General features: G+C 46.4%; 1 protein-coding gene across 8 annotated transcripts in view; it reads left to right on the forward strand.

Annotated features, from left to right (window-relative positions):
- GTF2E1 (general transcription factor IIE subunit 1) overlaps positions 1 to 11396 on the forward strand; it is a 55847-nt gene extending 44451 nt beyond the window's left edge. For all 8 annotated transcript variants that reach the window (XM_080612953.1, XM_080612952.1, XM_080612950.1 and 5 more), the window contains 3 exons: positions 442 to 643; positions 5301 to 5548; positions 9365 to 11396. In XM_080612953.1, coding sequence (XP_080469079.1) covers positions 442 to 643; positions 5301 to 5548; positions 9365 to 9795 — 881 coding nt within the window. In that variant the 3' untranslated portion in view covers positions 9796 to 11396. The remainder of the gene's footprint in view (positions 1 to 441; positions 644 to 5300; positions 5549 to 9364) is intronic.
- The last annotated feature ends 381 nt before the right edge of the window (positions 11397 to 11777 follow it).

Raw genomic sequence — 11777 nt, forward strand, 5'->3', positions numbered from 1 at the left:
TTAAAACTACACCCTATTCCACTGTGAAATTAGCCTGTTCTTGGGGCCTGGGAGATACCAGTGCGAGCACCTGAAACAGACAATATTTGAACTCCTAAGGGTATATTGTATAGCTTTTTATCACAGCCCAGTCATAGCTAACATTTAAAATGTGCATCAAGAAAGAGGGGTTGAGATTAGGAGATGTCTCAGTAGAGGTACTGCAGCACATCTGGGCTTTTCAGAGCGAGAAACTGTACCCAGCTGGGTATCGGTGGATGGCATCAAGATGCTTGCTTTGTCACCTGCTTAAGTGATAACCAGGTACACTGTGTGTAGGGAAAGATTGTCAGGGGGAAAAGCTATTTATCAAGGAAACAGCAAAGTGCTGCTGTTCAAAAGGCTGTATAGAGCCAGGCCTGCTGCTTTCCTTCCAGTGCTTAGCAACTTCTTTCGTTTTAGGAACTTTCCGATGTACTTTCTGTGAGACTGAAGTGGAAGAAGATGAGTCGGCAATGCCGAAAAAGGATGCAAGGACACTGGTGGCAAGATTCAATGAGCAGATTGAGCCCATTTATGCGCTGCTTCGTGAGACAGAAGACGTTAATTTAGCCTATGAAATCCTGGAGCCAGAGCCCACAGAGATCCCTGCCCTGAAGCAGAGGTAGGAACGTGCCTGGTCTTCTCTCATTGTGCTGTTTCCTTGTAGTGCATTTGTCTGCTCTGTGAGGCTTTCCCCAGCCTTGTGCAGCCTCTGCCTGCATTGAGGACTTACTTGTTCAGCACCAGCTATGCAAGTAACTGACAGATTCCCCAAGGAATGTGTGATTTATAAGGAGACAAAGGGCCATAATAATTTTTTATGAGACATGGCTAAGGACTGTTCCTCTGGTCAGGTCGTTTTTTGTGGGGTGCAGTACTCAAATGACCTGCTGTTTGCTGTGCTGCAGTCGGTATGTACACTAAACCCATGCCCAGTACTTAAGAAAGGGAAATTACAACCATTTGGCGAAGCTCTGAAAGTGCCATCTGCACTCTCTTCTTTCTCTCAAACCCTTACCTTTCATCTATTCCTTTCGCTTCTACCCAGCTTTTGAAACTAAGTTATCTGCATTCTATACTTCACGCTTCGAATACGCATATAACAGCATTCTAGTTCAAAGACATTGCTCGTAATAAGGGTGTTTTTTATTTCTGACTTTCTCCTTCTTGTTATATGCCTTTTATTTTTTGGGAGGAGGCCATGTTATAGTCAAAAACTCTTTTAAATGTTCCTACCCATGGGAAATGACACTTTCTTTCAGAACATTCCTAGCTGTACAAAAACAGATGATGTTTAAATAATGCAGCAAGATGTGGGGAGCTGTCAATTTTGTCAGCTGTGGTGAAATGTGATGCACTTCTCTGTGTTTAAGAAAGAAATTAATTTAACACGTGGAGGGGGGAAGGGAAGTACCACGAGGGAAGCATTCCTTGAGGTGCCTTGAGGTGCTTGGCTGTACTTAATGGGAGAGCAAGCAGTATGCTCTTTTTTTTCTCTCAGGCTAACTGTGAGAGATAATGTTCCTCAGATATTGATGCTAGACAGTTTCTAATTAATACAAACTTTTAGTCTATCCATAGTCTTCCTCTAGCCATGAAGGTGGCTAATTTTCCTCATCATACTGATGAGGAAACAGAAGCAATATAGAGAGGAAGAGGTTTTTCCAAGGTCACTCAACATGTCTTTGGTGATATGGGGGGTATTGGAAGCCTTTATGCCCAAGCTGATCACTAGACTTTGCTTTAAAAACCCTTTTCTGTAGTTTAAGTAGTAGAACTGGGATAACCAAAAAGAAAATGATTTCTCAGTCTTTCCCTTCCATGCACAGGAAATTAGCACAGCAGAAGCCTGGTGCAGTCCCATGATTAAATAGCATCACCCACTAACTTGACTCTTAAATACTTAAAAAACATTGTAAAAGATTAATTACTCTGTGCAGAGCATGACAAAATAAATAGGCAGCTTTTTAAATGCTTACTTGAACACAACTTGCTTCAGCACATACAAAGATTTAATTATTTATCAACACTTATTAATTCAAAGCAGCTAATTGCATGAAAACACTGCTGTGAGATTTTTATTTTGGGGGGGTTATTTATTCTCTCTGTTTTTATGGAGTCTTGAGTGTCTGAAATCATTCACAAACCTGACATCCGGTGATGCTGAAACAAACAGAAAAGGTCATGGAGTGCCTGCCTCTCCTCTTTGCACTGAGGCAGGCACCTTCATGTGCTTTCGGAAGAGTTACAGCCCTAAGCGACCACACTGACATTGCATAACTGTCATTCACCTGCTGTGGGAAACTGGGCAGATCATCATTTAAATCTTCATAAGAGGCCATTAATTTTCTTAGTCTTGACAGAGCATGACTTAGCCCCACAGCCTTTGAAATAAACCTGCTTAACCTAAGCCCTTTGCTGTGGTTTATCTAAAATAGATGGATTCTAATAACACCTCCATTTTCTTATGTCAAAATAGCATGATGTTATATAACAAAAATCTTCACAGAATTGATTTGCTGTGGTCATGCTATCAGGGGCCATGTTCTCTGTTGTGAAGTTGAAGCTCTTAAGAGCAGCAAAGTGAAAAAGTGAAAAGGCACAAAAGGAGGTATCCCTGTTATGCAAGACCTTTTCTTAATAGCCTGAGCAGGGTTGAAATGAAAATTTCAAGTTGTTTCCCCACTGCACAGTGTGGTTTCTGTGGGCCATACCTCAGCTATGCCAAGGATTATTTACGTTGCCTTTAAAGGCAGCTAAACACTGATGAAGAGATTTCCATCAGGGTAAAACAACCAGAGGGTAACAAATGAGCTGCATCTGGGCCACTGAGCTGCCACAGTTCCTGTCTGCAGGACGGCCATGTAAAGTCTAGAACTAGGTGGGAAAAAGCAGATCTTGGATCTGAGAGAGAGCGAGATACATTTAAGAGTGCACTCCCTTTATCTGCTCTGAGCAGCCTGCAAGGCAGCTGGCCTTGTTCTGGTTCCCAGTCCACAGTGTTTAAGTCTATACTTTGGAACAGGGTTGCTGAACAGTCAGATCTGTTTTTGCAGTAAGGAATATTCCCCCGGTTGTGTAGTCTTGAGGTGTTGCACACTCCAACCAACAGTGTCTCTGAAGATGCAACACTGAAGTAAAGTGCAAAGCTCTGCATTGGTTTCTGAAAGTATTGGGATCTGAAAGTAGACAGAACATGTCAAGATGGTTCCCCCTAAGTGTGGGACATAGAAGTAGATGGCTTCAAGTAATTAGAAATGTAGGTGTCTCTTAGAGTTATTACTTTCATTTCTAAAAGGTTCCTGACTTCAAGTTTTGCTGCTAAATGATACCGCATAGGAAAAAAAGTCCATTTCAGGCACGCTCACAGGGACCTCTGTGGAAATGTATTATCAGGCAGCTCCTGGCACTACTGAGTATTTAGCTGTCACACTGCAGTCGTGGGGAGCGAGAGCTTGGGAGAGAGTTGCATTGTGTATCTTATGAGGAAAGTGGATTACATAAAATCGTCAGGGAGACGCTAGTTAGAGATATCTATTGTGTGGGAAGCAGAGTGGTGCTTTTCACAGAACACACGCCTGTCTTGGAGAGCTGAAAGGTACTAACACTTGAAATGATGCACTGGGAAGAAGGTCTCTGCGCGGCTCCTTAGGTTATATAAGCAATACATGTGTATGAGACTTCTGCCCCAAAATTTGAGGCGGCTGTGAAGCTCTCCTAGCAGGGATGGCTGCAGGAGAGAACTGGCTACTGTGTGGGCACATGCTAACATGCGTGCCATGGAGTATTTTGCTAACAAACCCCAGCAAGCTCACTACTGGGAGGCTGTGAGTAGCCCTCAATCCAAACTGTGGCTGAACACACCAGTATTGGTTTCTAGGGAAGAGAAATCACCACCTATCTGCATATTTTCCCCTACCAATTCAGCAGAATTAGCCCAGCAAGCAGTGGTGAAGTCCTTGCTGCATTTAAAATATTGCATATTACTCAGGTCTTCTCCAACTGCAACCTTATTTAAGCTTCTCAGCTGGAGGAAAGGTTGTTGGGTAGATAGCAGGGATGGAACCATGCTCACTGATGAGAGCTGTCTGCTCAGCTGACAGCAGAGCAGGGACTCTGTGAGTATCCTTGGTAGATTTGCTTTGGACAAGAGGAGGAGTCCAGGCAGGGCTGTTAGCTGTGAAAAGCCATAGGCACCACTGGCAACCAGATGACTGAAATGATATGGTTGAGGGTGGGTGCAGTCTGCAGAGAGGAGCGAGTTTCCATTCAGCTGCTTTCCCTTATCAATGCACACATAGCAGCACAGGGCAGAGAGTGCCTGTGCTCCTTGCCATCACTGTGCAGAAAGTACTCCACCTGACATCCCCTTTCCATCAGATCCAAGCAGGAATGTTTCTTTCCTCTATCAGTCTCCTGAGCTAGAAAGGACCCTAGAGGAAAATGTGCTGGCTGCAGCTCCTCAGAACACAGAGGAGGCCTAGGCTTTGACTGCATACCCTTCGCATCAGTGATCGCCTTTCTTTCTCCAGCTTTTCCACGATGAAGATAGCTCTGTCTTGCCTCCTCCCACACACCATCACCACAAAAAGCCCTTTGCCCAGCCCTCTGGTCCCCTGGTTTGAGAGTGCCCCCACATCTTTCTTCTCTGCCTGGACTCCCTGCTCCTCCCAGGGCAGTGTTGGTGGATAGTACAGATCTCCTCTGTAATGCGGGAGATGTGACTTACCATGTGCATTGTCACTCACGATTCAAGAAAGGTTTGATCTGTGTTTTTCATGGTGGGTTAACTGCTTCATGAGTCCTGTAGTCAACAATGGTTCTCAGGTCTAAGCATGCTGGCTCTCTGGGCTCTGACTTGTTTAAGCTTTAGTGCTTTTTTTTATATGGTATCCTGTTTCTGCGTGAAGGCCAAAAAGAGGCTTTTCCAAATACCGCATTACTGTTCCACAGTGTTTTGCTGCTGTGACTTTTATTTCAGGGCATTCTGGGATTTTATATTCATTTTTAAATGAGTGCATCAGCAGCTTTAGTGCTGTCTCTTCTTTTCAGTGTCTGTGGTGGAAGTTGCCATGGCCTTATGCAGGGTGTCCCATTTGAGATCACCAAGTTCCCCAAACCAGCAAGCTGGTGTAGAAATTCCTGGCACCACATGTTAGAAATGACAATGCAAATTCTTGGTGCAGACCATGGGAGGTAACTGATCATAGTTTTAAGTGTCGCAATGCTGGCTGAGGAGGGCCTTGTTCTGAGTGCTCTGTTTTTATCTCTTTATGTAGCAAGGAGCGTGCAGCTGGTCCTGGTTCAGGGACAGCAGCTGGTCTTGCAGGTGGACACCATCGGGAAGCATGGACTACAAAAGGACCATCATATGAGGACTTGTATACCCAGAATGTTGTCATCAACATGGAGGACCAGGAAGATATCAATCGGTCTGCAGGTGAAGGAAGACCAGCCAGAGAAAGGCCAATTTGGCTACGGGAGAGCACGGTGCAGGGGGCTTATGACCCTGATGAAATCAAAGACGGTAAGAAAATTCACAGAGCAGAAGTACTGCTTTGCTTACATGATGCTTTTATAGTGCTGTCAAAAACGTGTTCCCTTGTGTGTGCAGAGCTGCTGCTCCCAACACTCCACATTTTGTCTGCTCCCCTTTGCTGTGCAAAGCACATGTGTGTAGGTAGACGCAACAAATCCTGATTTATTAGATCCAGGATTGAAATCGGGGTCAGTGAAGCCGAGCTGTCCAAAAAATGGTTTCTGGGCTTCTAAAATGTTAATTATCTGTTAACGTCTTCCATGTTGAAACCTCGTTGCTTCTAGATGAAGGGCTTCATCTGAAAAGGTGCCTTTTTATTAGGTCACTGCTCAAAAATAACATCTAGTAACATTCAGTGACTCTGAAGCCTACCAGAGTTACCAGCAGTGGGATTGTGCTGCCAGCCTGCTTCTTGCCAGTTGGTTTTCAAAATGTGTTTTATATAGAATCATAGAACAGTTAGGGTTGGAAAGGGCCTTAAGATCATCCAGTTCCAACCCCTCTGCCATGGGCAGGGACACCTCACACTATGAAGAGCATGTCAGAAATACAGCTTCTGGAAGTACAGTAGGAAGGCCTGTCACCATGGCAGTTGAGTATTGCTTTCTGTTTGTTTCTTGTTATCTTTGCTTCTATTTTCATTCATGTTGGGCTCAGGTTGTCCATAGACCATAGTCAAGATTCCTGTAGCCACCAGTAGAAACATTCTGCTTTGGTAAGTGTGCTATTTAGGCTTACCACTAAAAACAGGAAGCGGAGACCTTGTATGATTTTTACAAGAATGAATCAGTAGATGCAATATTCCAAGTCATTTCAGCATTATAGACCAAAAATGTTTATGCTTTGGAAGGGAAGATGGCAAAGGCAACTGCATGGGTGTGCATGAGACCTCAGAAACAGCAGTGCTCCGAAGAGAAGTGAAGTGTACAGGTCTAGAGGAGGTGAAGAACACGGATGTGAAATAATGCTCAGAAGATATCAGATGATCTTGTTCACATGTAATGCCTTGCATCCCAAGAGCATACGGATCCCAAAACATTTTCCAAATAAAGAAAGTGAGGTGATTGGAACAAGCTCTTCCTGCAGTCTGTAGCAGATGTTGTTGTTACTCATCAGCCATGGTGAATTCTCACCCCATTTTTCTGCGAGACATTGAAGTCACCAATTCACCTGTAGTGTTAAATTGGCTTCTTGACATGACTTCTGGTGTACACAGCCTAAATGTTTCTCGGATACCACTGAGTGACATGGAGGGGGAGTATATCTTCTTTCAGCATGGTGGCATCACTGCTTAACCTCCACCACTACTGGAGAGTGAAGAGGGCACTTTTGGAAATAGCCTGAAATTGCTGCTGCAACACATTTCTATAACTCTCGGATGACATAAACAGGAAGGATGGAAACTTGAGACCACTGACAGACAAGATTCAATGCTTGGATCTGGAAGGAACAGTTCTTGCAAGAGACAGCCCCACTCCTGAGTCACGAAGTCAGACTTTGTGGAGCTACCCCAGGCTGTTGTCACTTCACAGCTCTCAATGTGATGTGCTATGATATAATTTCACGGAGATGCTGTCCAATAGCCTGCTATGCTCTGCAGTCACAAGCAGTGAGCTGAGCGCAAGGCTGCCAACACACCTTTATTCTTGCTTCCTATCAAGAATTTTGCCAGTAATACTAGTAGATGTAGCCATCACCTATTACTACAGCTTTATTTACCATGAAAACATCCTTGTCTCTGAACTGGAGGGGCATGGATTTGACAGATGAACAACACGGTAGAAAGAATTGGCTGGATGGTCACACTCAAAGAGTTGTGGTCAGCAGCTCAAGGTCCAAGTGGAGACAGGTAATGAGTGGTGTCCCTCAGGGGTCGGTGTTGGGGCCGATCCTGTTCGACATCTTTGTCAGTGACATGGACACTGGGATTGATGCATCCTCAGCAAGTTTGTGATGACACCAAGCTGTGTGGTTCGGTTGATACACTGAAGGGGAAGGAATGCCGTCCAGAGGGACCTCGACACGCTTGTGAGGTGGCCAGTGCCAGACTCATGGAGTTCAACCAAGCCAAGTGCAAGGTCCTGCTCCTGGGTCAGGCAATCCCAGGCACAGCTACAGGCTGGGCAGAGAAGAGATTCAGAACAGCCCTGCAGAGAAGGACTTGGGGGTGTTGGTCGATGAGAAACTGAACATGAGCCGGCTTCAGTGCGCGCTTGAGCCCAGAAACCCCCTGTTTGCTGGGCTGCATCAAAAGAAGTGTGAGCATCAGGTGGACAGAGGGGATTCTCCCCCTCAACTCCGCTCTCAGGAAACCCCGCCTGGAGCACTGTGTGCAGTTCTGGTATCTTCAACACAACAGGGATGTGGAGCTGTTGGAATAAGTCCAGAGGAGGCCACAGAGATGATCAGAGGCCTGGAGCACCTCCCCTATGAAGACTGGCTGTTCAGCCTGGAGAAGAGAAGCTGTGAGGAGACCTTAGAGCACCTCCCAGTGCCTAAAGGGGCTACAAGAAACCTGGAGAGGGACTTTATAAAGGTCCTGTAGTGACAGGACAAGGGGAATGGCTTTAAACTGACAGAGGGGGGGATTGAGGTAACATCTTAGGCAGAAGTTCTTCCATGTGAGGGTGCTGAGCACTGGCACAGGGTGCCCAGAGAAGCTGTGGCTGCCCCATACCTGGCAGTGCTCAGGGCCAGGTTGGACACAGGGGCTTGGAGCAAGCTGCTCTAGTGGAAGGTGTCCCTGCCTGTGGCAGGGGGCTGGAGCTCAATGAGCTTTAAGGCTCCTTCCATTCTGTGATTCTATAAAACACAAGTTCAGTGAAGTTAGTGGTGCATTCTTTTGGCAGGACCTTCATGGTTTCAGCACCACATCCATGCAAGTGGTGCCCAAGGTCCTCTCTGCTGTAGGGTCAAATCTGCATTGGTGATGGGTTTTTTTTCAACACAGAATGAAAAAACCTGTGAAACAGGTAAACTAGGGAAGTCTTTCATTTAGCACTAAAAGCCAAGGGAATTCGTGGTCACTCCTTTCCTGTGGCTTACCAGACATGGTTTCTTTGAATGTTGTTTTATAATACATGGTTTCCATGTACTCTCTGTCTGCCTGGATTCATCAGCTTCTCCACCTTAATTCTTGTAGATGGGGAGCTCAGCAGGGCAGGGCCTGGGTTTGGATCTGTATTTATGGTCTCTGCTGGCAGCACCCTGTGATTTTGGTCATCACAGCAAGTCCTTCAGGCTCTGGTCGTACAACCTGGAAACAAAGCAGCAAGAAGAAAGAGCTTGTGCTTGTTCACCTGTGAAACAGCATTGAGATGCTTGTATCTCTGGCAAGCGTCATCATTAGGTGCCCAAACCATCCAGGCATCCGGAAGCCTGGATTTAGAACCCAAAGATTGCTTTCTGCTCCACAGTGAGGAAAGTGCATCAGCCCAGCTGAGGGGCACCCGAGCTGACACCTCAGGAATAGGGGGGTGGGAGGATGGCTTTTCCAGGTGCCTGCCTATCATGTGTTTGTTGCTTTCTCTTGCCATTTGCTCCTGGCCAAGGCTCCCAGCTGGGAGCCACAGTGACTCCAGGCCTCCCAGCTCCTAGAAAATGTCAGTACTTGTTCTGCTGTTATGAGAGAAAAAGCATAACTATCTCTTGTCTTTTAAAGGAGCAGAGGAACTGGCGTAGAAAAAAGGTGTGACTTGGTTGAGTGTGCTCAGTGGCAGCAATTCACACGGGTTCAGAAAGCCTTCAGGTCCGTATCCCAGAATCTCAGTCAGGAAACAATCATTCCTTTGCATCTCTTTGCAGGAGGCAGGGACCTGGATGCCTTCCAGGAGCGTGAGGAGGGCCGGGCAGCTCTGGATGATAACGAGGAGGTGATGCGTGCCCTGCTCATCCACGAGAAGAAGACACCTTCTGCTTCAGCGGTCACTGTCGGAGGTGGTGCTCCTCTCTCCGGTCCCAACGCGAGTGACTCCGAGAGTGAGACAAGCGAGTCGGAGGAGGAATCCCCTCCCCGCCCTCCCACAATGGCCACCTCAGCGTATGGGCTGGAGGATGAGGATGAGGATGAAGAGTTTGAGGTGGTGGCAGAAGACCCCACTGTGACGGTTGCTGGGCGCCCACACTCGTACAGCCAAGTGAGCCAGCGCCCTGAGCTGGTGGCCCAGATGACGCCGGAGGAAAAAGAGGTTTACATAGCCATGGGGCAGCGCATGTTTGAGGACATGTTTGATTAACTGCTGTCCCGCCATGGTGTTTTTCAACAAGTGACTTTTTAAGCCAAAAACTCCCTAGTGAAACACAAGACCGACGCGCACCTTTCCTCCCCTGTGTGCAGGGACACTGGGGCTTGGGACTGCTAATCTCAGGTATCTTACTTACCAGAGTGGGGGAGCAGGAAGGCTGCATGTGCCAAAACATGGGGTAGGACAAGTCTGAGAAGTGAGGATGAAGGTGAAAATCTGCTTCAGGGTGCCCTGCACAGGCACTGCTTTAACCTTCTCCAAGACTCCAGCAGCTGCTTCCCCCCAGTTGCTTTGAGTTGATTTTTATTGCAGATCCTGTTGAAGTCCAGATCCTTGTCCACAGAGGACGAAAGGGCTCTGTAGTCTGATCAGAGTGCTCTGCAGAGGAGGACATAAGTGAAATTATATTGCCTGTGCTCAGTGAGGAGAGAGGAGAGGGAAGCGCTCATCTGCTGATGGCAAGCTTGGGCAGGGCGCGTAGCTGAGCTCCTACCAGCCACCGGCCACCAGAGTGGCTCTTTCTAAGCAGGCCTGTAGGTAGCAACCTTTTCTTGCTTCCTAGGTCTCAGCCCCTCATGGCTGCTCTTTGTCAGTGTAATAAAAGCCCTTCATGGGCTTTAGCTCTCAGAGCACTCTGGCTCATCAGGAGATACCTTAACTTTCCAGTATTGCTGCCTGTTGCTTCTGCCTAGCCCTGTCCGAACTCCAGTGTTGCCGGTGGTTCCTAGTGGTCAGGTCTGCAGTCAGGCAGTGCCAGAGGAACAGCCTGGCTCGTTTTTATTTGCAGTCACACCAGGGCTGTCTCGTTTTAAGAGGAATTATGCAATTCTGAATCCTGCTTGGGCACGCTCTTTTCCCCATAGAACCCCAGGAATCAGTGCCTGCGGAGCAATAGCAGATTCGTAATGTTTTTCTCTTCCAATTGAAAATGGGTTTTTAGACTGGGTGTGCTTTCCTATCAAGGACTGCAGTAAACCAAAATGATACCAGAGTGTGTGTTCCAGAGGGCAGAGGCAGTATTATGTGCTATTCCACTTCCCATGGGCAGCACCCATTCGCTGTTCACTGAGACTGTACGTTTGTTTTATACTCTCTGCTTTCTGTGTTCTGCTGACCATGTAATGCCTCCTTCGTGGTTTTATTTCCAACTTCTGGATACTTTGAGTCCCCTCTTTTTTAAAATAGGACATTATATTTGCTTTTAAGCTGTTTTAAAGAGGAACAAATAAACAGAAACTTCTCCCCTTTGTCATTACCAGTTTGTCATGTTGGGAGTGTTGCTTGCTTATCATTTTGAGTCACTTGATTCAAGAGAAAACATCACTTTGAGGCTCTCCTTTGAGGGATGGAGTACTTGAAACCCCACCGCACACTGTTTCTCCTCACCAGAGCTTCCTTAGCCATCTCCTGGAATCTCCTGCACTTCCGAAAAGGACGTTTCATTATGGTGCTGCGGGAGGCCCTTTTTGGTCAGGACTTCCATTCTTTTTCTCCTTTCTTGAGGGAAGCAAAGGCCGATGGTGGAGGTCTCACAGACATCGTGTTGATAGCTGAAGTGGCACTCTTGTGTAGACAGACACCCAAGATCTGGTGTCACGCTTCTAGATCTTGAGCTGCAGGGCTGGTAAGGCAGATTCCATGATCAGGTACCGGAAAAAAGGTGCTGTACTGATTCGCTCTGGGTTTAATCTGGTTGAATTCAAGGTTAACACTGGAGAAAAGCAGGCAGATGTGTAAGGAGACAAAGACAGAAACTGAGAACTAATCCTGAATACAGTACAATTACTCATGCTTGTAACACAGTAGCTTAGACTGAGATTTTAGTCTGCAAAATCAAACTGTAGGTTTGTTAGAGCTGAAGTGAAGAAATACTGGGGTTTACCATGAGAGCACTGATACTGCATCTGTATCCAGAATAATCACCTATGAAGTAGTGTTTTTACTTAATAAACACATTCAGTTTGGTTTGTACA

Source organism: Psittacula echo (genome assembly GCF_963264785.1).
Source record: "Psittacula echo genome assembly, chromosome: 3".
NCBI lineage: Eukaryota > Metazoa > Chordata > Aves > Psittaciformes > Psittacidae > Psittacula > Psittacula echo.